Source organism: Cnephaeus nilssonii (genome assembly GCF_951640355.1).
Source record: "Cnephaeus nilssonii genome assembly, chromosome: 20".
Classification (NCBI taxonomy): Eukaryota; Metazoa; Chordata; class Mammalia; order Chiroptera; family Vespertilionidae; genus Cnephaeus; species Cnephaeus nilssonii.
The window spans coordinates 38,751,818-38,776,684 of record NC_137091.1 but is presented as its reverse complement, the minus strand read 5'-3'; the positions used below and the strand labels follow the sequence as shown (position 1 = coordinate 38,776,684).

At 49.1% G+C, this 24,867-nt stretch overlaps 3 protein-coding genes across 4 annotated transcripts; 2 read left to right on the top strand and 1 right to left on the bottom strand.

Annotated features, from left to right (window-relative positions):
• Positions 1–4,670: 4,670 nt before the first annotated feature.
• ERICH4 (glutamate rich 4) lies at positions 4,671–11,136 on the bottom strand (the record flags this gene model as incomplete). 2 transcript variants are annotated; one of them, XR_013812850.1, is made up of 3 exons in its annotated part: positions 4,671–5,148; positions 5,513–5,953; positions 10,963–11,136. XR_013812850.1 is itself a non-coding variant. In XM_079759557.1 (2 exons), the coding sequence occupies 2 exons, from the start codon at positions 11,134–11,136 to the stop codon at positions 5,708–5,710; spliced, it is 420 nt and encodes a 139-aa protein (XP_079615683.1). In that variant the 3' UTR covers positions 4,671–5,707. The 2 variants fall into 2 exon arrangements, 1 of the variants encoding a protein (XP_079615683.1); XM_079759557.1 differs by having other exon boundaries at positions 4,671–5,953.
• Positions 11,137–13,977: 2,841 nt separating this feature from the next.
• Positions 13,978–20,190, top strand: DMAC2 (distal membrane arm assembly component 2). Its single transcript, XM_079760035.1, has 6 exons — positions 13,978–14,013; positions 15,369–15,565; positions 16,759–16,839; positions 17,560–17,696; positions 17,786–17,948; positions 18,409–20,190. The coding sequence occupies exons 1-6, from the start codon at positions 13,996–13,998 to the stop codon at positions 18,584–18,586; spliced, it is 774 nt and encodes a 257-aa protein (XP_079616161.1). The 5' UTR covers positions 13,978–13,995; the 3' UTR covers positions 18,587–20,190.
• Positions 20,191–21,653: 1,463 nt separating this feature from the next.
• On the top strand, positions 21,654–24,349 carry B3GNT8 (UDP-GlcNAc:betaGal beta-1,3-N-acetylglucosaminyltransferase 8). The gene is made up of 2 exons (XM_079800090.1): positions 21,654–22,306; positions 22,617–24,349. The coding sequence occupies exon 2, from the start codon at positions 22,660–22,662 to the stop codon at positions 23,851–23,853; it is 1,194 nt and encodes a 397-aa protein (XP_079656216.1). The 5' UTR covers positions 21,654–22,306; positions 22,617–22,659; the 3' UTR covers positions 23,854–24,349.
• The last annotated feature ends 518 nt before the right edge of the window (positions 24,350–24,867 follow it).

Sequence of the window (24,867 nt, the reverse complement as noted above, 5' to 3'; positions counted from 1 at the left end):
TCCCCTATAATCTCCACCCTTAAACACCCTGAGAAGGGAGGACCCAGCACAGCTCTCTGTATGGAGCTTGCCCACGCGTTTCCTCTCTCCCTACCCCCGTCCCCGTCCCCCTCCCCCCCCCCCACCCCCCCCGCCCCGCACATTTTTCTTTGCCTCTCTTTCTCCTAAGCTCCAGGGGCCCTTCTTTGCCTCTGTAACCTGTTTTCTGAGCCCATTTCTTCTACAGATCAGGATCACTTCTACCTGTGACTTTCTCTAAATAAACGTTCTCTTATAGCAGTGATGGCGAACCTATGACACGCGTGTCAGCACTGACACACGTAGCCATTTCTGATGACAGGCGGCTGCTGAGGCGGCCGCATGCCGAGGATGAAACATTTGCTGCTCCTGAGGATGAAACATTTGCGACTAGAGTCTTGGAGTTAACTCTAGTCACAAATGTTTCATCCTCCCCTATTAGACACTCTGTGCCAGAGTTCTGTAGGCCAAAACAACACAAGTCTGGCACAGAGCGTCTAGTGCTGGGACTTCTGGTTAAGCCGGGATCTTTGCCCTCACTTCCGCCGGCAGAGCAGGGAGCAGCGGAACGCAGCGGGGGACGCATCTCTGGGGGCCCTGCCATTACCAGTAACCAAATAACAGTTAACCACAGCAACCATTATCTACTGTTCATTATCCATCATTACTGAGATAAGTGAGGGGGAGGCTGGGAGAGGCGAGGGTTTGTGGCGTGCTATGGGTGCCGTTTCCCCGCCATTAGAAATAGCGGCAGCCATTTTAATTCACATAAGGAACACCATCTTGCTCCATAGTGCAGACTCCATTTCACCACTATTACTGTTGTGCATCCTTATTAACCCCTATTTCTGCTTATTAACCCTGCCCTTTCCTAAAAGACAGTTATATGCACCATTTTGTGGTTAGTTAGGCTAGTTAACCCCTAATTGCCTGCAGGCCTAACAAGCTATCTATAATTCTATCTTCTGTCACTGCCCCCCTGATGGAGAACCCAAAAAATAAAAAACTAAGGTTAAGTAAAGGAAGTGGTAGTAGCAGTGGCTGACCCTTTCAAGAGACATGGACCAAGATGTGTGGCTTTATAGAAAAAAATGGCAGATCATTTTGCGTTCTATGTACTGAAACGGTAGTAAGTAGAACGTGGAATATAAATAGACATTTTGAAACTAATCATTCCCAGCTCTTGGAAAAAAGTGAGGATGAAAGGAAGGAATATATTTCCAGGCAGCTACACCTTTATAAGAGCCAATCTAATTCCATCCTTAAATTTATAAAGGCTCTACAAATTTAACATCTGCAAGTTTGAGCATTGCTCACTCTATAGCTCAGCATGGAAAAGCACTCAGTGAGGGAGAATTTATTAAAGAAACTCTCCTAAGATGTGCACCAGTTCTATTTCACGATATGCAGAATAAAGATGCAATTATTAAGAGAATATCTGAGTTACCACTCAGTAGAAATATCATAAAAGACCGAATAATGAGACTGAACACAACGTACAACATCAATTAAAGAGAGACATAAGGAAGTGTAAATATTTTTCGATCTCTCTTGATGAAACTACTGATGTCACATCACATGCTCAGTTGGCCATTATTGGTCGATATTCTGATGGTCTCACAATGAGAGAAGAGTTGACAAAGTTAGTATCAGTGTCAACAAGTAAATCAGGAAGTGAAATATGTAAGGTTGTTATACAAACATTTTGTGACCTAAGCATTGATATCTCTAAAGTTGTGTCAGTGACGACAGATGGGGCACCAAATATGGTGGGGGAAAAAGTCGGATTTGTCGAATTGTTTACAGAAGCTATTGGACATCCGATTGTGCCTTTTCATTGTATTATCCATCAGGAGGCTTTATGTGGCAAGACAGGATTCACCAACTTAAACGACTTAATGTCAGTTGTTACAAAAATCGTTAATTTAATAGCTGCTCGCCCCCTCCACAAGCGAGAATTTTCGGCACTTTTACTGGAGGTTGATTCCACCTATAGTGGACTGCTGATGTACAATAATGTAAGATGGCTGAGCCGAGGCAAAGTTCTTGAGCGCTTTGTGGAGTGCTTTGAAGAAATTAAGGTATTTCTTGACGATAAGGATCTGGGAAACTTTCCTCAGCTTAATAATGATATGTGGGTCAACACCCTGATGTTTTTTACAGATCTCTCTGTTCATATTAATTAACTGAACTTAAAGTTACAAGGTTTTGGCAAAAGTATTGACGTTATGTTTGGATACATAAAAGCTTTTGAAAGTAAAGTTAAAATTTTCAAGCGAGATGTAGAAACTAAAATTTATATTTTCCTCAAGTAACAAAGTATTTTGAGAAGGCCAGTGCAGCTGTACAAAATGAAATGGAACTCTTGTATATGAAGTACAAGCATGTTTTAGACTCGTTACTTGACCAGTTTAGTGATAGATTTAGTCAATTTAGAAGTCTAGAACAGACCATGAAAATAATTAAGTATCCTGATGTAGTAGTCTACAGTAGTTTGGAATTAAATGGTTTCCAATGGATGCAAATTGATGATTTGGAGATGCAACTTGCAGAATTTCAAGACAGTATCTGGGCTCAGGTGTTTGTCGACTTGAGGTCAAAGCTTGAGAATCTGGAAAGGTGCCGCTTGGAGAATCAAGAGGAGTGCCACTACGAACAGGAAATTTGGAGTGCCTGCAACCGACTACCAGACACTTTTAGCACCCTGAAAAATATAGCAATGGCTTTACTCACAATTTTTCCCTCTACATACTTTTGTGAGGCCTTATTCTCAGCGTTAAATAATATCAAAACCAACAAAAGAAACAGATTGACAGATGAAGTTAGTAGCGCTTGCTTGGGCCTGAAGTGTACAAAATACCAACCTTCAATTGAAGATTTAGCCAATGAAATTCAGCAACAAAAAAGTCACTAATAGGCAGGTTAGTTAAAGAATTCCCCCGCCCCCTCACTTATCTTAGTTCACGGCACCCCACACAAGCTAAATAATATCAAGACCAACAAAAGAAACCGACTGACGGATGAACAAAGAAGTCACTAAGCAGGTAAGTTAAATATTTAGTTTTTGGTTTATTAAGTACAATTATATATAACAATTATACATTTATGTTATTTAAACTATAAATATCGCAAAATAATGTTTTTTCCTCAAAGTGACACACTACCCGAGTTATGCTCAGTTTTTTGGCGAAGTTTGACACACCAAGCTCAAAAGGTTGCCCATCACTGACCTAGGCAATAGGGACATTTACAGTCTGCTTTTCCTCGGCCACCATGCGCCGATACCTGCCTGTCTCCTGCAGGTGGAGCTGTGACTCATTTGCAGCAGATCTGGGGACATCATAAACCCTCACTGCTCTTCGGCTCACACCCACCTTCCATGGCCAGACCTCTGAAATAGTGCTGTGCACTAGAAATACAATGGGAGCTAGGTGTGTAATTTTAACTTTCTTGCAGCCATATTTAAAAATGTAAGAAGAAACACGAATAAGCACTTGAAAAGATGCTCAATATCTTTACTGGTAACCATTAGGGAAACGCAAATCAAAACCACAATGAGATACCACCTCACACTCATTAGGATGGCTGTTGTGAAAAAAAGAAAAAGAAAAAGGAAAAGGGATGTGGAGAAATTGGAGCTCCGGTGCACTGTTGGCGGACATGCCAAATGGTATAATGTTGCCAGTGGAAATGCGGTCCTTTCAGGGGCCTCCAGGAGACCCCGTGTGGGAGGAGTGGTAAGGTTTACTGAAGTAAGCACAAAGGCGTCTCAGCTCCGGCCGTCCCACTGAAAGGAAAGTCCAGCCTGGTCTTCATCAAGCCCAGAACAAAGGCCAGCGTCCAGCCGGGGGTCCCTGGGGTGAGAATGCCCTTGGCAGGCAGCCCTGTGGTCCCTGGAGCGTCTATGCTGCCCCGTAGATGAGGCTTAACAATGCCTGATTCCCTTTCCTTCCCCTCTTTGTTAATACCTAGCGATCCCCGCTTAGACAGCCACTGCGGGAAACAGTCCGCTGGTTCCTCAGAAAATCAAACACAGGCCCATTCCCCCTCTTGGGAGCACGCCCACACCCTCTTCCCCCACAGGCATGCATCTCCTAAACTCCGAGGGTCCCCACACATTTGCAACCAGGGGAACAATGGGCAGCAGCAACTCATCCTGGGCTATCCCCCCCACCCCCACCCCCACCCCATCTCCAAAGCACCTTTTCTCTGCCTTTTCAATGAGCCAAAGCAGCCCCACCTAGGCCCACTCCTTTCCTAGAACATTTCCAGAGAGCTAAAGTATCCCCGCCTAGGCGCTCCTGTCCCTTCTTCTATCCTAAGCCCTTCCTGGTTTCACTGTCCCCAGTGAAACGTACTCTCAAAATAAAAATAAAAAATTAGCCCTACCCCGTTTGGCTCAGTGGATAGCGCATCAGCCTGCAGACTGAGGGGTCCCAGGTTGGGTTCCGGTCAAGGGCATGTACCTTGGTTGCGGGCACATCCCCAAGTGGGGGGGAGGGGGCGTGCAGGAGGCAACTAATCGATGTTTCTCTCTCATCGATGTTTCTAACTCTCTATCCCTCTCTGTAAAAAATCAATAAAATATATTAATAAATAGATAAAATAAAAATTAAAAATTAAACATAGAATTACTATATGATCCAGAAATCTCACTTCTAGGTATAGACCCAAAAGAACTGAAAGCCAGGATTTGAACAGATACCTGTACACCCATGTTTATAACAGCATTATTCATGCTAGCCAAAAGGTAGAAACAACCCAAGTGTCCATGGACAGACGAATGATGAACAAAATGTGGAATGTACACACTAGGGGATATTATTCAGCATAAAAAAGAAAGACAATTCTGGCACATGCCACAACATGGATGAACCTTAAAGACGTGCTAAGTAAAATAAGTGAGACACAAAAGGACAAATACTATATAATCCCACTTACATGAGGTCCCTGGAGTAGCCAAATTTGCCAAGTAGAAAGGTGGCTTCCAGGGGCTGAGGGAAGAGGGGCGTGGGGAGCTGTTTAATGGGTAGTTTCAGTTTTGTGAGATGAAAAGGGCTCTGGAGATGGATGGCGGTGATGGTTGCACAACAATTGAATGTACTTAATTAACACTACTGAACTGTACACCTAAAAAAGTTAAAACCGTTCATTTTAATGTATATCTTACCACAATAAAAATCTTAAATAAACAGGTGAAATTAATTTTTGTCGTATTTTATGTATTACAGTACACTCAAAATATTATCATTTCAATATGTAATTTTAAATATTATTGAAATGTTTTATATTCTTGTTGCCATACTAAGCCTTTGAAAAGGTAGCATTCAGCATGTATGTTACACTGACAGCGCCCCTCCGTTAGGGCCTGCCCAGTCCAAGTGCTCAGCAGCCACATGAGCCAGTGGGTGCCTTGCTCTCAAACCTCATGGGCAAGCATCTTCATTCTACTGGCAAAGGCCCACACCTCCCCTGCAACACTCCTGCAGCTCACCTGCAAACACACCTGCAGTGTTTCTGAAAACTCCCCACACCACCTTCAAACACGCCCACAGCTCCAGGCCAGTCCCCGAATCTCACTGCAGGCATCTTCAGAACCTTTGCAGGTTGATCTCACCTTCAAATCACTCCTCTTTGCATAAATTTTCATCAAGTTCCATTTGCCAATGAGAAACACCCTGGTGGGGCCTCAGATAGTCATCTCAAAGTCGGGGAGCCGGTGGCCTGAGGCTGGGCAGGAGACCCCCAGATGGACTTCCTCTTGCTTTCCCTCTGGCTCTTCATCCTCCTCCTCTTCCTGGAAGATTTCCTCCTCCTCCTCCTCCTCCTCCTCCTCCTCCAGGAAAGCAACCAGCTCCTCCCGCAGCACCGCCATCTCCAGCCCCAAGCTACACAGCTGGCCGAGCAGCTGGACATCCACTCTTCGAAGGTTCTCCTGCCAGAGGGAAACGGAAGTCATAGGCATTCCACCCCAGAGAGCATCCTGCCTTCCCCTCCCCCACCCCACCCCCCAACCTGGGTGGGAGCAGGTCCCAGCTCAAGACCTAACCAAGATTCTTTGCTTGACAAAACTTTGGTCGGGCTCCTGTAGCTTTTCCTAGGCCTACCTCTGCACCTCTTTGTTTTTTTTGTTCGTTTTTAATGTATTTTATTGATTTTTTACAGAGAGGAAGGGAGAGGAATAGAGAGCTAGAAACATCCACGAGCTGCCTCTTACACACCCCCTACCGGGGATGTGCCCACAATCAATGTACATGCCCCTGACCGGAATCAAACCTGGGACCTTTCAGTCCGCAGGCCGACACTCTATCCTCTGAGCCAAACCGGTTTCAGCTGCACTCCTTGTTAAATCCACTTTTAGCAAGAATCCCCAGCCTCCACACCTGAATACTCTCCATACCCTATCTAATCGGGTTCCTCATCCTCCCATTTCCCCCAGGTGATGTCTGATCACCCTGGACCCCCTTCAGCAGGAATCCTGCTGAGTCACTTTACCCAAAATGCCCCCTTTCCATTCATATAATTTTCTACCCACTAACCCGCAGTGGCTCCTAGGTTGTAAATTTCCACTTGCCCATGCTGTATTTGGAGGTGAGCTCTCTCTCTCTCTCCTCCACTGCACAATCCCATCACAATGGTCCCTATACCCATCACCTTACCACCTGTAACATGTGTTCTTGGGCAGGCCCTCACTATGTCCCTGGAACTAACTGTCACCCTGCTTCTCAGTGTCTCTTGATCTGTTTCTGTATTTCATTGTCCCTCCCTGTCTCTACCTCCCTTTATATGTATCTGACTCTTAATCTCTTTGTCTCTCGTTTCCCTCTCGTTATCTCTGTGTTGCCACCTGACTTTGTCTCTATGTCTTTCCATATCCATCTTTCTCTGTCTCCGTCTTTCAGATAATCTGCCGGAAACAAATCAGTTTCACTAAAAGAGAGATGTTGACAGGAAGCCAGGAAGGCTGGTCAACAACCTTAATTGCTCTAACCACTCACCCTTTAGTTGTTTACATTGTTAGCTGAAGCAGCCTCCACCTTTGTTTGTCCCATGTAAGTTTCTGTTATTTCCTGCCTAAGGGCTACATGTAAGTTTCTGTTATTTTGCCTAAGATGTTTTTCCCCAAAACCGCAATAAAAGGGATGGCAGAGCCAGAGCAGTTGTCAGTTCTCCCACTAGAGGTGGACTACCGCCTGGCCCCCCATTTCGCCAAATTGAATTTCTTCAAGTCTCCATTCATTTGTGTGCGGCCCTTCTCCAGAACTCGAACCCTGAACCGGAACCCTGGACCACGCGGGACGTGGAAAGGGATTCCTACATTCTGGCGCCCGAACAGGGACTTCTGGAGGAGAAGGTATTTTTCGCCTAAGAGCGAAGGAAGGAAAAAGTACACCGAGGAAAGGTGTGGAAAATTCACCGGAAAAAGGTGAGGGAATTCACCGCACACAAAAGCCCACGGCCAGCTGCAGAGTCGCGAACTGTAAGTAGGGTGGGAAAGTCTTTTTCAGCCAGGCTAATGGGGAAGAATTAGGTTATAAATATAAAGTAAACTTTATTATAGACTTTTGGTTTGCATGCTTAAAGAATGTGGTTTCTTGTTCAAATTGGAATCTTGATTGATATTTGGAGTCTGAAGTCTGTAATGGGAAGTGGGACTCCACTGCTGAAGCCGCCTCTGGTGCGGAGAAATTCAAAAGTGGCAGGAGAGGGCAAGGCTAGCTACTTTCCCGCAGTAAGGTTACTCAAAGTTTTGTTTAAAAATTATAATAGAACTCGCAGGGAAATGCATATCTTGGCCAAATTGGGTGTTAGTTATTACTTCGGAAAGCGAAAAAGAAAGAAAAAATTTAAGATCTGTCTATCTTTTAAGCATGAAAAAAAATGTGTGACCAAATCTGTTGCTGATGCTTCCCCCAAGTAAGCAGGATGTGGGGAAGGAAGGGAGACATGTGGCAATCCAATATGGAAGCCCACTCTCCCAGTATGCTAAGGAATGTGGTAATTTTCATTTGAATGGCTACAAACTTCCTCCAAACTCATTTGCAGCAAAACAATTTTTGGGGGAAGTTTGCTTAATTATATAAATAATAAAGGTAAAGGTTTAGATATTTTGAAATAACAAAATGCTAAAAATATTTGACTTGCCAGCTTTAAAAGTTCAAAGTGCAAATTAAATTGGGAGAAAATATAGTTGTGGTAATTAAATGCCTAAAAGTATAAGAACTTATTTTTAAGAAAATAAAAATGTTGTGTTTTCTCTAATAATTAGGAATTCAAAATAAGTTGCTTATTATTGGTCTAATTAAAAAAAGAGGATTAATTCTGTGATCCCAACCAAAATTTTTCTATGCAAAAATTAGTTTAAAATCTAATTGATATCTTAAGATAATTATAAAAAATATTATAATCTGTAAATCATATATGGATATATATATATTTGATGGGTTTTTTTCCATGTTAAAATTTCAAGGTCTTAACAGAGATGATTCTTGGAAAGCTCCAAGGGCCCGGAGTAATACAAGAAATTTATTCTCTCTTCTTAAAGGAAATCTTTTAAAAACAGATCTAATATACTTGAAATTGCATGGAAACTCTTATCAAATAAAAATTAATAAATATACTTTAAATTGTTATGAAGGTTTTTGGCCCCAAAAAGGGCAAAACGAAGTAACTAAATATTTCTTCCAGTTTGAAATTGAATTGCCATGGCCTAGAGCAAAGAAAATCCTTACATGATATTATTCTACAATGTCATTATAATTTTTGATATTTTATAACAGCATATACCAAACAAACTTATAAACTAATTCTTTGAATGTTTTGGCAGCAATTTAAAAGCATATGAAAGGATTTAATCCCTTCCACTGTGTGGAAGGCCCCCTTGGGAAGGCACTTGAGCATTCTATATTAGCCCTTCTTGCTCTTTTTGCCAAGAGGGACCCTCTTTTCACCATCCAATTGCCCACAGCTGTTGCCTGAGCTCTCTGTTCCTGCTGAGGTTGAAGCCTCGTGGTGGCTGGTACCATGGATCTGTCTCTCGCACAATGGCGTGAGCTGGGCCCTCCCTGGAGAAGAAACCTGGGTTCCCCGAGATATGTGATACAGAGACTTATCGGGACCCAGGTGGCCGACAGAGACTTGTCCAGCTCTGATCGGGACCCAGGCAACAGAGACTTGGCTGACAGCAGCAGCCCTATATCTAAATCCAGTCTAATACTAGGAATGCTTAGAGCCTTCTCAAGGATGCAAATAATCCTTTGCATTAATATTTACAGGGTAAACTAAGATTGTTGTTAGAGTATTAAATTTGACAGTAAAATAGTAGTCAAGTTTTCAGATTAATCTAAATTGGCTAATTGAAATAAGTAAATATTCAAGAAAAATTATACTGGACCAAAAGCTCTTTCTAAAGTATTAACTAAAATTTCTATTGGAAGTTCATTCCATGGTAACATTGCTTGACATGCAATGAACCTAAAACAGTCATATTTTTGTACAAAAAATTAAAATTTAAAGTGATCAAGACTGCATTATAAAAATTTTCCAAAAGCCTCCTAATAATTAAATCAAAAAAAGGGGGGATAGTGGAAAAATATTATGCAAGGAAAAATATCCAAAAAATTTTTTTTCTTTGAAAACTAATTTTCATTTGTAATAGTAAGAGCAGGACACCTATGAAAAAACACACATGGTGTCAGAATAAGCCAAAGGAAAATCATTTGGGCTTAAATAAAAAGGATCCCAAGTAAAATTTATAGAAAAGATTCCTTTATTAACTTTTGGTCGAGAATATGTTTGTATATTTTCAGAAAACAACTCCAAGACCATGTGGATTCCTGCAACAGAGAGGAATTAACAGGAGTGCTCCAGCCATAAAGACAGAAGAGAAGCAGTCCAGAGATGGAAGACACTGATGACACCTTGCCATGCTAGCAGTCAGCAGCTGTGCGTCGCTGCAGGTTGCCCAGGACCAAATCAGAGGTCGGACCTGCATTACCACCATTTGTCCACCATCCAGATACCATTGCTAACATGTTCTCAAAAAACTGTTGGACATTGAAACTGGGATTCAAAAACTGTTGGCCCAGAAAGAAACTTACTGCAGACTGATTTCATTTGAACTCTCAGCATAGCCATTGTTGCTTGTCTCATTTTTTGTTCTTATATGTTTATTTCTAGTCTGCATATGCAAGATTTTTTAAGAAAAGAAAACGGGGGGAGATGCCGGAAACAAATCAGTTTCACTAAAAGAGAGATGTTGACAGGAAGCCAGGAAGGCTGGTCAACAACCTTAATTGCTCTAACCACTCACCCTTTAGTTGTTTACATTGTTAGCTGAAGCAGCCTCCACTTTTGTTTGGCCCAGGTAAGTTTCTGTTATTTCCTGCCTAAGGGCTACATGTAAGTTTCTGTTATTTTGCCTAAGATGTTTTTCCCCAAAACCGCAATAAAAGGGATGGCAGAGCCAGAGCAGTTGTCAGTTCTCCCACTAGAGGTAGACTACCGCCTGGCCCCCCATTTCGCCAAATTGAATTTCTTCAAGTCTCCATTCATTTGTGTGCGGCCCTTCTCCAGAACTCGAACCCTGAACCGGAACCCTGGACCACGCGGGACGTGGAAAGGGATTCCTACAATAATCTGAGTTTGTCTCTGTTGCTATCCTCAATCTCTTCTTTCCATCTCTACCTCTTTCTTTCTGGGTCCCTCTCTGTGTCTCTGTCTCTATTCCTATCTCTCACTCTTTGGGTCTATGTGTCTGTCTCTCTCTCTTTAGCCGTGTGTGTGTGTGTGTGTGTGTGTGTGTGTGTGTGTGTTTATTTCTCTATTCCTGCCTCTCAATTTCTGTCTTTCAATCTCTGGCCCTTTCTATTTTCAGACATTGCCACTCATTCACTCTCCCCCCACCCCTACTCCATCTCTTGCCCCTCCAAACTCCTCACTCACCAGCTCCTCCCAGATCCACAGCAGACTCTCCCTGGCACCTTCAGTGTCTGTCCCTGGGGACATGAGGGTCTGGCCAGCTCTCCATGATGGGGGGACACCCCTCAGGGCCCTGGGGGGTGGACCCAGCCCTGGGGGCACCAGTCCAGCCTGCCTCAGCTGTCTCCACAGCTCCATAGTCTCTGAGCAGTGGATGCCAGGAGCAGGAAGTAGCAAGGTCCAGAATGACCCCACCCCCTGGGGATCTGGGGGGTGAGGGAGTAAAGGGCAGTGGAAGGGTGGTGGTAGGAGGGTCTGACATGGCGTCCCAAAGTCCATTCTTCAGTGAGAATCAGCATTTTTTTTTTCTTTCTGAAGTCTAACCTCAACTCTGTTCACAAGGGTGCAACTCCACCCCCCTCCCCCACCCCCTCTCAGGCCTAACCCCTTCCTGTGTTTGGTGTCTGTTGGTGCCTGGCCTCATCCTGTTTTGCTCTCTCCTGAGTCCCTCCCACCACTCATCCTCAGACCCCAGGGTGGTTCTCGCCTTTCTCCACTCAGGCCATCCCAGGGCCTCCCAACCAGTCACCTGAGGAGCCAGGAGTGGCTTCCAATGGTCCCTCAGCAGGGCCACCTCCGTGTCCAGGCTGCTGACTTTCACTGAGCAACCAATTCTGCTGACTCTAGACTTGCCCACAGATATGATTCCTATCAGCTTTGGGCCCCGCCAGGGAAAAGGTTGGAGCCCACTCCAGGCCTCTCTGCTAGAGCCCCCTGCCAGGCCCAGGCGTTCGAATTCCGTTGATGTGTCCATGGCTGCTAAGCTCCTGACTCCAGTCCTGACCTCCCTCCAGAGATTCAGACCCCTGCCCAGCCTCTCCACCTGGATGTCTCAAGGTGAATATGGTCAAAACAGAACTCTCAGTCGGGACCTGCCCCATTGTATTAGTTTCCTGGTGCTGCTATGACAAATTACCACAAACGTAGAGGCTTAAAATAGCACCAAGTTATCCTCCTACAATTCTGGACGTCAGATCTAAAGTGGGTTCACCGGGCTCGGTTCCTTCTGGAGGCTCGAGGGGAGAATGTTTCTTAGGCTTTGTGGATAGAATTATCACCCAGCTTCTAGAAGCCACCCACATTCCTTGGCTCATAGCCCCTTCCTTGCATCACTCCACCCTCTTGCATCTACTATCAGGACTCTGCCGCCGCCGTTTTATAATACCCTCATGATTACATTGGGCCCCCCTCAATTATCCAGGATAATCTCCCCATCTCAAGATTGTTAAACTTGCCCTAACCAGTTTGGCTCAGTGGATAGAGCGTTGGCCTGTGGACTCAAGGGCCCCAGGTTCGATTCCGGTCAAGGGCATGTACCTTAGTTGTGGGCACATCCCCAATAGGGGGTGTGCAGGAGGCAGCTGATTGATGTTTCTCTCTCATCGATGTTTCTAACTCTCTATCCCTCTCCCTTCCTCTCTGTAAAAAAAATCAATAAAATATATTTTAAAAAAACGATTGTTGCCCTGACCGGTTTGGCTCAGTGGATAGAGCATCGGCCTGCGGACTCAAGGGTCCCAGGTTCGATTCCGGTCAAGGGCATGTACCTTGGTTGCGGGCACATTCCCGGTGGGGGGTGTGCAGGAGGCATCTGGTCGATGTTTCTCTCTCATTGGCATTTCTAGCTCTCTATCCCTCTCCCTTCCTCCCTGTAAAAATCAATAAAACATTTAAAAAAAACAAAAACAAAAACAAAAAACGATTGTTAAACTTAACCACATGTTTTGTTTACCATAGAAAGTAACATATGTACAGTCCCAGGATCAGAACATGGATATTGGGGTGGGGGTGGGGGGCCGGGTCATTTCCAGCCTACCACACCTGTCCTTCCAAACACCTGCTGTTCCCCAGCGCTATCATTTTAGTTTCTCAAGCTGTTGGCCCGACCTGCAAAACAGACTCATAAACTGAGCACTTCTCACCATGTCCATTGCCCATCCCTGCTCCTGTCCCCTCATCTCTGGTCTGGGTGATGACAGTAGCCCCTTTGCTGCCCCCTGCTTCCACCCTTGCCCTCTAAGATCTGTTTTCAGCCTGGCAGACATGATCTTGACACAAATCTGTCCTGTGAATGGAATACTATCCCACCATGCCTGCACAGTCCGCTCCCTGCCCTCCTGTCCGACCCCGTCTTCTACCTCTCTTTTCAGTGGTTCCCATCTCTGGGCACTGGCTGTTACACTTCCAGTGCCTGGAACGCTTTCCTCCCAGAATTTCTAATGGCTGTTTCCTTCTTATCCTCCACGTAAATGTCACCTCTTCCGATGGCCCTATACCACAGTCACTCCCTATTATATTACCTGTTTTTATTTGCCTCTTATCAAATACTAGCTGAAATTACGCTGCTTATTCATGTTTCTTATCCATCCTCTCCTTGCCTGGAATGTTGACTCCCTGAGAAAGGGGCTGGGTCTGTCCTGTTCACCACGGTAACCTCAGCACCCAGGGCAGTGCCTGCCCCATGGTACATGCTCAGTAAGTATCTGTGGGATGGATGGATGGATGGATGGATGGATGGATGGATGGATGTTCACACTGAAGCTTCACTCTGAGCTCCAAACTGAAATCACAAACACATCACAATACTAATTTTGAGACCTCACCTCCTCCGCTTTCCCTGAAATCTAACCTCACCACCCACTCCGACCTCTTCCCCTTCCAGGGAAAAAGAATGCTGGTCAGCTTTGGAGGTACATCATTCCTTATGGTAAGGAGGTAGCCAGTGAGAGCTGGAGAAGAGGGAAGCTCAGGGGAACCGTGGCTGCAGTCAAAGGAAAGGAAGGCACTCTGACCGGAAGGACGGCCCACCTCTCCTCGGGAAAGGCTAGGGTCCCATAATAAAGTCTACAGAGAGGGCGCTCCGAGCAATCTCTAAACCCAAGAGTAAAAGGGGCGTGTGCCTTTAAGAGGAGGCTGCAACCACAGGAAGATAAAGACAGAGCCAGGTGGGTGGGACAAGAAAAGACCGGCCCCTTCCGGTTACATAATCTCAACAAGATGGCGGCGCCCAGGGCGGTAGGTCAGGGGTTCCTAGCACCCCCAAATTGAAGTCCGCTCGGCTGCCTCTGCCTTCGGGGCCTCTGCCGGCGCCCAGGAAGCGAGGGGCGCGGGGTAGCAGGAGGACCCCGGCTGGGCCTCGCGCTGGCAGCGGAGACTGGCTGTTGGGGGCCGGGAAGGACGGGTGTGGGTCGCCGGCTGCTGGGGAGCGTCAGCGAGGAAGAGGGGGCGGGGACTGGCAGAAAGAAACCAATAAAGCAGCAGAGAATGCGTTCCGATTGGCGCACCCAGCCAATCAGAGGCAGGGATGAGGGAGTCGACGGGCCGGCGAGATTGGGACTTGTGCCCTGGCCGGTAGTTCAGTGGTTAAAGCAGCGCGTTACCCGACCCACCGAAGGGTTGCGGGTTCGATTCTCGGCCAGGGGGCACACGAATCTGGGTTGCTGGTTCGATACCCTGAGGGAGGCAACCAATCTCTATCTCCCTTCCACTCTTTCTAAAACCATGAGAGGGAAATATCCTCGCGTGAGGAGTGACAAAAAAGGAAAAAAAAAGAGAGTGAAACCTGCAAGGGAAAGGGGGTTTGGAGGGGTAAGACTCCAAAGAATACCAGTAAGCGAAATTCAGGACAGTTAGGAATCTTGGAAAACCAAAGGGATGTTGATGGGATGGGGGAGCCAAAAGGAAAATACCTGGGGGGATTAAGGGAAAATTTTTCAGTATTTGTGGAGAATTTTGGAAAGAATTGGGCAAAATCGGCAATGAAGTTAGAGAAAATTAAAATAAGAGGTTGGGAGCTTACGAGGAATTTTGAGGGAACATAAAGATTTGGGCAAGTTTTTGGGGAAACAGAAAAGTTGGTTAAAGCATAAAGAAAAATTGGGGCAGGCTGAGAATACTTTGAAGAGAAGTTGGAAGAGTTTGAGGGTGGTTTGGAAACAAACTAAATGAATTAAGATTATATTTGGGGGAAAGAATTTGGTTATTCAGAAAGACTCTGGGGAAAATTGGGTAAAATTAAGGGAAGAATTTGTGGGAAATTAACAGGTCAGATAATGAAGGTTTGGAGAGAAAATAAGCACTTGAGGGGGAAAATAGAGAATTTGGGAAAACCAAGAATGTTTGGCTAAATCAAAGAGACAATTTAGGGTTAAGAGGAAGAACTTGGGGAAAACATGGAGGGAAATTTGGGAATCACAAATGCGGAATTTGAAAATTCTGAAAGAATTTAGTGAATCAGGAACATTGCGTGTGTGGGTTGGTGGTGGTGGTGGAGGGGGGGGGGTGTTCATAAACCAAGAACAGAACAGAGGGGTTCAGCTCGGTCTCACAGGAGGCTCTCCAGACTCAGCCTCTCCTCTCTTCCTTCCCAGTCCCTGCACCTGGTGGCCCCCATATGGAATTTGGGTACCAGCAGTATCCGTGGTCTGAGCAGTGCAGTGACCCCAGAGGGCAATCAGAGGAAGGGGAGGATGCTGCTCCAACTCCTGACTGACCGCTTCTATGATGTGGAGGCTTTGAGAGAGTATCTGTTCCAAAAGCAGGTGTCAAAAGTGCACAAGAAAAATCGGTGAGAACCCCTGGCCTGCAAGACCCTACTGCTCTGCCTCGCTGGTCAGAATCCATCCCTGCCCTTGCCACTCCTAGTGGTCCTGTGGCTTCCCGTACTCGCCATGTGACTTATATCTTCATGTATGGCTCATACGCTTCCCAAGGACTCCAGTTCATGTAGGCAACCTGCTGCCCACCACCTCCTCTTGGTCTAGCTGGCTCCTCAGACCTAACCTGGTTGACAGCAAACGCTTGATTTCCCCTAAAAGGTCTGCTTACCTCCAAGCCTTCCCCATCCCAGTAAACAGCACTACTGCCCACCCAGTTGTTCCGGCCAAATTCTAAGGAGTCATCCCCGATTCCTCTGCTTCTCTGCCATCTACATCTAGCCGGTCAATAAAATACTAGAATATCTCAAATTTGACCAGTTCTCACCTCCTTCAGTGTTTGTAGCCAGAGCAGAGACTCTTCACTTTATGGTTGGATTACTGCAGGAATCTAGCTGGTCACTGTTTGCCCCTCCAGTCTCTTTATAGGTTACAAAGCAGCCAAAGGACTTTTTAGAAAGTAAAATTAAGAACATTACCATTTTGCTTGAAACCCTGAAACGGTTTCCAGTTGCAACTTGAATGAAAGCCAAACTCCAGAGCCCAAAACCTGGTACCTACTGAGCTTTGAGGCACCTACCAGGGACTCTCCTCACCCCTGCAGCATGGTGTCTTTATTGCTGTTTGTTCAACTGTCCTAATTTGAGCTGCTGAGCCTTGCACCAGCTGTTCCCCTGGGCCTGGCAGCCTCATGCCTTGACCTCTGCATTCCTTCCTGCCACTCGGATCTCTGCACAAGTTTCACCACCTCCAAGAAGCATTTCTTACCGGCCAAACTGCATTAGCCTTCTCCATCCCCACCCTGACCCAAGCCATTCCTAGTCAGTCTCTGTTCTACTCTCCGCCTGGAATTGATACTGCCTGCCACTCGCTCTCCTGGTTTATTAGTTTCTTCCTGTAAATTAACTTCAGAAGGGCAGGGACAGTTACCTGCCTTGGTCACCACTGCCCCCCTGTGCCCAGCACTTAATAGTCCCTCAGTTAATATTTGCAGCCTCTGTGTGCCTGTCAGTCCTGATACTGTGGACTCTGACCGTCTCAGCAGCACTGGGACATGGTGAGGGGTGCACCCGGGCCTCACCCTCAGCTACTGTTCTCTCGGCAGATCCTTCACCGGCATCAAGAACCGATACGGCCCATACGTCGCAGGAGCCTATTTTGTCCTGAAGCAGGGAGGCGCAGTCAAGTACGACAGCAAAGGTGTCAAACGGGGATGGGGAGGCCAAAGATGGGCTCGCTAAGCCTCAGGCTCTTCAGTCAGGCAAGCTTCCCCGTGAGTCCCCCAGCCTCTGCCCCCTACTGGCTGTGGCTTGGGGCTTGGTCCCAAGCTTCCGTTTTGTCATCTGGAACATGGAACGGTAGTGTATCTAACCTGTAAACACATCTTGCAATGTAAATGCTTGTACCAAGGTCTGGCATGGCACATGTGTTCAATAAACACTAGTTTCTTTTCTCTCCTCCTTCCCTCTTCCTCCTCCAACCTTTGGGAGATTCCCACCACCACCTTTTCTTTTCTTCTTGCTTGAAAAGCAAAATTCACATAGACTTTATCTACTTCTCATCATTCTAATTAAAATTTTTACTTGGTTTGTGCATTTCCCCCAGCACCTTCCTTAGAAAAGGTTTACGTATCTGAAAATGTCTCAACTTTTGCCCATCTAGAAAGGTGTATTGTAGCTCTTTTACATTATCAGTAATGTCTCTAGCCCTCAGCTTCTCGGTACATAAAACTGGCCAAACATTCCAAATTTGATAGGATCATGGGACCCAATGAGACCAGATGTGTATACCCCTTAGAACAAGAGCAGACACAGTACCATCATTGTATTATATGGGCTGGGTGGTGGTCTCAGGAAGCTGGAGGTTTGGGGATAAATGGGGTACCCACCTGGAACCTCCTTTCTAGATTCCAAGGCAAAGAGTGGATTCGGTCCACTGAGCATGGCTACTCCCGTCTCCAGCTGTCGAATCTCCAGGAAGTACCTATAGAGGCGGTGGATGCCAGTGACTGTGCCATCAACTACGAAGGCCTGGACAACCTCCGTGAGTGGGGTGGGCGGGGCTCTGCATTTTCCCTTTCATGGTGGGCTCCAGAGGGGTTCTCAGTGCCATCTGCCCTCTCCCTTCTGCAGTGGCCCTGAAGGAGCTGCAGTCCCTGTCGCTGCAGCGCTGTCCCCATGTGGATGACTGGTGTCTCAGCCGCCTCCACCAGCTGGCCAGTTCACTGCAGGAGCTCTCGCTGGCTGGTTGCCCCCGAATCTCCGAAAGGGGCCTCGCCTGCCTCCATCACCTCCAGTAAGACCTCAGCTCAGCCTCTCCCCGACCCCCACATCCCCCCCAACCCCACCCCACCCCCCGAGCCAGGGCAGGGGCTCCCAGCCAGCTCACATAGGGGACAGTGGGGTGGGAGCAGTGTCAGGCAGTTCCCTGTCTCCCTGCCTCTGTGACAAGCCTAGTGTTTGTGGTGGGTAAGCACAGATGAGCAGTGGCCGTGAGTCTGGGGGAATTAAAGGACTCCCTAGTTTTTCTTTTGGTTTTAATGAAAACTCCATGATATTTACACTGTTGTAGAACCATAGGAGCCAGAGGTGTCTGTTTGTAATGAACACAATGGATTCATGGATTTGGGCGTTCTTTAGACAGTTAAAGATTTTTTAAGAAGCTAGGGGTTGAATGGGGGCCAGTGCACCCCCTCCATTACACTCTCTCACAGATGCTGTCCTTATGCGGGCCTTCCCCCTTCTTGATTCCTCAGGAACCTCCGCAGGCTGGACATCTCAGACCTACCCGCTGTGTCCAACCCAGGCCTCACTCAGATCTTGGTGGAGGAGATGCTGCCCAAGTGCGAGGTTCTGGGGGCTGAGTGGGCCCAGGGCCTGAAGTCCGGGCCGGAAGAGCAGTCTCGGGACACAGCCAGCCTCATCCCTGCCTAGTCACAGCCCCTCCCCATCCAGATGGATCTCAGCCAAGCTCTGTGGAGTCTGACAGTTCTACTTTTGGCTTCCAGTTGGGCTCACTCGTTGTGGGGCTTGGGGTGGGACGAGGGATGTGGCACTGGCGGGTCAGGGGGAAGGAGAGCATGTGGTCCCCACCTCATGGACTGGCTACACTCTGGACTGAAGGTCACAGCTCCTATCATCCCGTCAGGCAGCCTTTTCCACATACTTCTAGTAACTTCTTGCCTGGCCAGGCCTGGGGCAGGTAAGGACTCTCAGTTGCAAGTAACCCCAGGGAGCTGCATTCTCTCTTGTGGCCTCCCCACTTTGCCCACTACTGTGTCGAGACTTCTCCAATGAACCATTAAGTGTGCTGTTTCCTACCGCAACCCTACAATATAGATGTGTTCCTGGCATCCCAAAGGGATGGTTATTCCGTGTGGGACTAGCTTCACCGCAGGGTACAGCATCCCTTGCTCACACTCACTAAATGCCAGTCGCATCCCAAGTCCTATGGTGTTCCAGCTTATTGACTGACTTAGCTTCAGATTCAACTTTTTATCTGCACTGAAAACTGATCTGGGCCTTTGAAATATTTTTCCTTTAACTGGCATACGCCTTGTCAGTAGGGGGCGCTCGAGAGACTTTGCAGGAAGCAAGGCTTTTGCTTTCCGGTCCTGTTCACGTGTGCAGGCTCCTGCCTCGCTAGCTCTCTGGTGGCTTCTCCATTGCCAGGGGGTCAGCAGCTGCCCCTGAAACCCCACCCTGCCCCACCTGGCAGTTTCCTAGAGGCGTATTTCCCTGGGCTACCTCCTGTGAATGACTCCACCACCCCAGAGGTGATTTCTAAGGCACCATACCAGTGGATCCCTCATCACTTCCAATTCGCTGTTGGAGTCAATAATTCTTTATATTAAACGTTCCCTGTTCCGATTGCTGGGGGATTTCCCCTCTCCTGATTGGATCCAAACTGGTATCCAGAGTGTTCCAGGAGATAGGCTCACAGAGATGGGACTGGCGTCCGTGGCATGCAGTCACAGACTATCACGGGTTTATTGTGATGAGGTGCAGCTGAAGCACGAGCCCCAGGAGCCCCTCTGGCTGCAACACGTGACTGCTGTGGCGGTGATGACCATTCTAAAGATAGGCATTGGACAGGCTCTCTGCAGTGCCCTTAGTGCCTACAGACAGACAAGGACGGGCTCGGGTCTGCCACCTCAGCTCAAACCACTGAGAACTGAAGCACTTCTGTGACAGCCCCCTAAGGTTAGTTCTCGTGGCCACAGGGCTGAGAGAACTGAAAATGCAACACAGCATTAAAGTCTGCAGGTTGATGATGGTTGAATTCGTCTCCTCGTGAAAGTGAGGGTGCTGACTGGTAAACAGTGAGATCTTGAAATTTCGAATGCGGTTGTCTGGTTGGACCAGAAGAAACACGATCTTGAAAACCCACCTCACTCAGCCTCCTCAGCAGCATCTGAGGAGACCACCAGTCTTCCTGTGCTGGAAACCCCGGGATGTAATGGGGAAGAAGCCTTGAGAGTGTCCATTCTCAAGAGTCATCACAAGCACCCTACTATCACTACACCCATAAATACCCCGGGCCAAACCTCAGCATGCCCCAGGGGACAGGTGCTCACTATGACCCAGGAGCAACAGCTTATACACTAAGTACAGTCACAAACCCGGGGAACCCATGCAGGAATGCATTCTAAGGGTGCAGACCAGTGAGGGTGGGCAGGTTCACTGGTACAAGGGTACTTCCTAGAGATTCTGGATTTAGTGGGTTAGCTTGTGCGGCTGGGGGTGGTTCTAACAGCTGTCTTGGTTGGGTGACTTGGACTTGGATTTAACACTGGCCTACAGTTAATGAGGCAAGAAGTCAGAAGGGATCCAAAGGCTTAGGGAGGCAGCGATGTTGGGTTGATCATGGTCAACCTGCACATCTACCTGACCCCCCCCACACACCCCTCACTCTGTTCCACAGAAGGCACCTCTTCTTGACACTCAACTTTCCCTGTTCCATTGCTGTGTGCTTTCCCTCCTGACTGGACCCAGACTGATGCACACAGCAATAAAACTTGTACTCCCTGAGATTTCCAAACACACTCCCAGAAGGGGTAGTGTCTCCCCTGTGGAGAACCTCTGCACCCCCCTGGGAGTAGATAGCTGAGCCAGGAGAGCTCAGGGGGCTTGGACCCCTCTCCAAGCCCTGAGGGAGGGCTTAGACCCCCACCAGGGGTGCTGAGGCCCCTGACCCCAGTGCCGCTGGTTGTCATTTCCCACTCTAGCTTTTATTCCATTAATATTCCCCACTTCCTCCATACTGTCTTCCTCCAGCTGGTCCCATGGGCTCCATTATTCAAACTTAGGGGGAAGAAATCAGCACTGGACAGATAATCCACTGCTGTGGCTAACAGGGTCCCTGAGACAGTCCTCCCTAACCCCAAGTGGAGTGAAGGGGGTCAGGCCAGGCTTAGTCCCACCCCAGGTTCCAGGAGGTCTGGGATGAGGAGGCCCCACCTGCTACCCTCCCCAGACAGCTGCTGCAGCCCCAACAGCAGAATCCTCGGGAGGGCATCCGGTGTAAACAGGCACACAACCCCTCCTGTCCCTGGGGGCCGGATGTGAATGTTCTCGTGTCCCTGTGCAGCTATGGGCAGGACTGGAGTGGGGGCTGGTAGGAATAGGTTCCCACCCTGCTAGTCAGGCAGCCAGGCTCCAAAGAGGATGAAGGTGCAGGGTTGAAGCTTCCTGTGCCCCCACCCTCTAATGCCCTCTAGCTTGGCTCCACCTGCAGCTGCCCCTGCTCCTTCCATCTGGTCCTCTCCTGCTCCTCCCGGCTTCCTTCTCCGCCTCTCCCTGGGTCTGGCTCAGTTTGCAGACTCCCTCCACCTGCCTCTCTAAATCTTCCCCTTTACCCTCCTCCACAGGGGCTTCCTGGCCACCCCTTATCTCTGGCTCACTGTCTCCATTTCTCTCATATTCATTCATATTCTCTCTCTCTCCCCCCACCCCTCCCTCTTTCTCTCCATCCCCCTCCCGCCCCCCCTTCTCTGCATTCTTGAGTTTCCATCTGTCTCTCCTCCCTGCCTCCTCATGAGGTCTCCCTGGATGTCTGTCCTCACCGGCCCCCTTCCCCATTCCACCCCGACTCTGGGCAACAACACCCCCCCCATCTCTGGCAGGCTGACTCCTTCCCTCTCAGCACATTCTCTGCCGCCTCCTCCTTCCACCAATCATTAGCCCCTTGCCTCAGTTTTGCAACTTTGGGACTGTGCCTGTCTCTGGGCCATTCCACCACCACCCAGGTTCAGGCCTAGCTCTCAGTCTCACCCTCCCTCAGATTCTCCCAGGCCCCTGGTTCTCCCGTCCCAGGCCTCACCAGGTGCCCCAGTCACTGCAGCCAATCCCCTCTGCTTCACCAGAAAACCAGCCCCAACAAGCCAGAGCCCCATCTCTCACGTCGGCCTCCTGCCCTCCCCCTCTCTCCAGCCTCCCTCAGCCCCGCCCCAGTCCCTCCCAGCCCTTGGGGCCCTCCCAGCTGCCTGCTCCCCTCCCCGCCCCACCCCTCTGGTCGGGCTGGGCTGGGCTGGGCTGGGCTGAAGAACAATGACACACGGAGAAAGAAGATTCAGCCCCAGCAGGACCTGGGCAAAAGGGAGGGAGCTGGGAGGGCCTGACCAGAGGCCCGGGGTGCCGGAGCTGGACCCAGAGGTAAAGAGGGCTCCCCAGTCCCTGGGGTGGGGGCAGTTGGAGCGAGGGAGTTTGGGTTTCTCTGACGCTGGAAGAAGCTGACCCCAGGGATCCTGATTCCTAGAGAGGGAGATGAATGGGGGAATGGGACAAGCTGTGGAAGGGATTGAGCTGAGAGTGGAAAGAGCGGGTGTTGGAATGGGACTGGAGCAGTGATTCCAGGTTCAGGAATAGGGGCCGGTTTAGGGTCTGGGACTAAGAGGCCATCACTGGGTTGGTGGGAACTATGAAGGCTCATGCTGCACTCCAAAGGCCTCTGGCTCCTTTGCAGCTCCCACCGCGGCCATCCCTACATCCCTACCCCGGGCTGGGTCATGCGCTGCCCCAAGTGCCTGCTCTGCCTGTCAGCACTGCTCACGCTCCTGGGCCTCAAAGTGTACATCGAGTGGACATCGGAGTCTTGGCTGAGCAAGGTCTATCTGGGACCCCAGGGCACCCTGCCAGGCCTGACGTCAGCCAGTCCTGAGCCCACCCTGCCAGCTAACCTCTCGGCCCGTCTGGGCCAAACTGGCCCACTGCCCTTGGCTTACTGGAACCAGCAGCAGTGGCGGCTGGGGGCCCTGCCCAGTGGGAACAGCACGGAGGAGGGAGACTGCCGGGCTTGGGGGGCTGCCGCGGCTGCTGAAATCCCCGATTTCACCTCCTACCCTGCGGACCTCCGCCGCTTCTTGCTGTCAGCAGCCTGCCGGAGCTTCCCTCAGTGGCTGCCTGGAGGTGGCCGTGGCCAAGTGCCCAGCTGTGGGGAAACCAATATCCCCTACCTGCTGCTGGCTGTCAAGTCGGAACCAGGGCGATTTGCTGAACGACAGGCCGTGAGGGAGACCTGGGGTGGTCCCGCTCCTGGAATCCGCCTGCTCTTCCTGCTGGGGTCCCCAGTAGGTGAGGGGGGTCCTGACCTAGGCCCTCTGGTGGCCTGGGAGAGCCACCGCTACAGTGACCTGCTGCTCTGGGACTTCCTGGACGTTCCCTTCAATGAGACACTCAAGGACCTGCTGCTGCTGTCCTGGCTCGGCCACCACTGCGCTGGTGTGAGCTTCGTCCTGCAAGCTCAGGATGATGCCTTTGTGCACACTCCTGCCCTGCTGGACTACCTGCGGGCCCTGCCACCCAGCTGGGCCCGAGGCCTCTACCTGGGTGAGGTCTTTACGCAGGCCAAGCCCCTCCGGAAGCCGGGAGGACCTTTCTACGTGCCCGTGTCCTTCTTTGAAGGTGACTACCCGGCCTATGCCAGCGGGGGTGGCTACATCATCGCTGGGCGCCTGGCACCCTGGCTGTTGCAGGCAGCAGCCCGTGTGGCACCGTTCCCCTTCAACGATGTCTACATTGGCCTGTGCTTCCGTGCTCTTGGCCTAGCGCCCAGGGCCCACATAGGCTTCCTCACAGCCTGGCCAGCAGACCGTAGGGCTGACCCCTGCACTCTCCGTGAACTGCTGCTGGTGCGACCCATCAGACCCCAGGACAGCATTTGGCTCTGGAAACACCTGCAGGACCCTCAGCTCCAATGCTGACCCTCGGTGGGGATGGGAGGGGAGGGCCAACGTGGCCTGGGCCCAGGGCCTCAGTGCCTGCCTGCCCCTTGCTCAGCCTCTCTTTCTAGGCCTTCGTGTGAGGAGGAGGTCCTAGAATCACGACTGCCTGAGCCCCTCCTGGGCTGGCCCAGGCTATGGGACGGAGCAGCAGGAGGCAGAGGACTGTTTTGTCTTTTTGTTTTCTAAAATATGAACGTCCCCCGCTGAGGCCTGGAGTTTTCTTTGTGCCTATGGGGTCCTGGGAACTTTGTAAGAGCAGAGCTCAGCCACCCATACCCTGCACACCCTGACCTTTACACCCTCCCCACCCCTCCTGGACAGGGCCAGCTCCAACAGCCGCCTGGCCACCTTGCTGGACACCAGGTTTGTCTCACTCCATGGGAGAGCCGGAGTCCAACCCTGGAACACCCCACCCCGCCCTGGCTGCTGAAGCTGGCCCTCCACCCTGTGAAAGTTTCCAGGGAAGTGGGTACCTCAACAGCCTTGGCCTTCTCCATCTAACTCAGTGGTTCCCAACGCAGGGCACATGCCCCACAAGGGGGCAATTTGAGAATGAGTTAACAGTAAATTTTTTGCATCTTTATGGTAATAGGAGCCTCATATACAATATATAAGTATATACTGTGACATATTTATGCATTTCAATTCTCTATTATGTTTTGAAACTTTGCTATTTTTTCATATCACTTCATATTATTCTTTTTTAAACAATTTCTTAGAGATTTCTTCCTCAGTCCTTCAACTATCCTTTCATTTTTTTACTTTTCTCTTTTATGGATGCCATGTTCTTTGGAAGCTTGTTTAGACCAAGTTAATGGCCTTTTAGGCTTCCTCCACGTGAATAGGAGCTCACTTTTTGAATAAGAATTGTGTGCCACAGGGGGGCATCAGGATTTCAGATATGCTTAGGTTGGGAACCACTGCTCTAACGGAAGGGGCAGGGTCCCAAACCAGTCATGCAGGACTTTCCTCCCACCTCCAAAACGCCAGGAA

Excerpts from the sequence above, each read along its gene's own strand:
- DMAC2 (XM_079760035.1), top strand. Across the intron at positions 16,840-17,559 it reads AAGCAGGGAGGCGCAGTCAA|ATTCCAAGGCAAAGAGTGGA; the intron begins GTACGACAGCAA and ends CCTCCTTTCTAG. Across the intron at positions 17,949-18,408 it reads GCCTGCCTCCATCACCTCCA|GAACCTCCGCAGGCTGGACA; the intron begins GTAAGACCTCAG and ends TTGATTCCTCAG.
- B3GNT8 (XM_079800090.1), top strand. The coding sequence starts at position 22,660 with ATGCGCTGCCCCAAGTGCCTGCTCTGCCTGTCAGCACTGCTCACGCTC.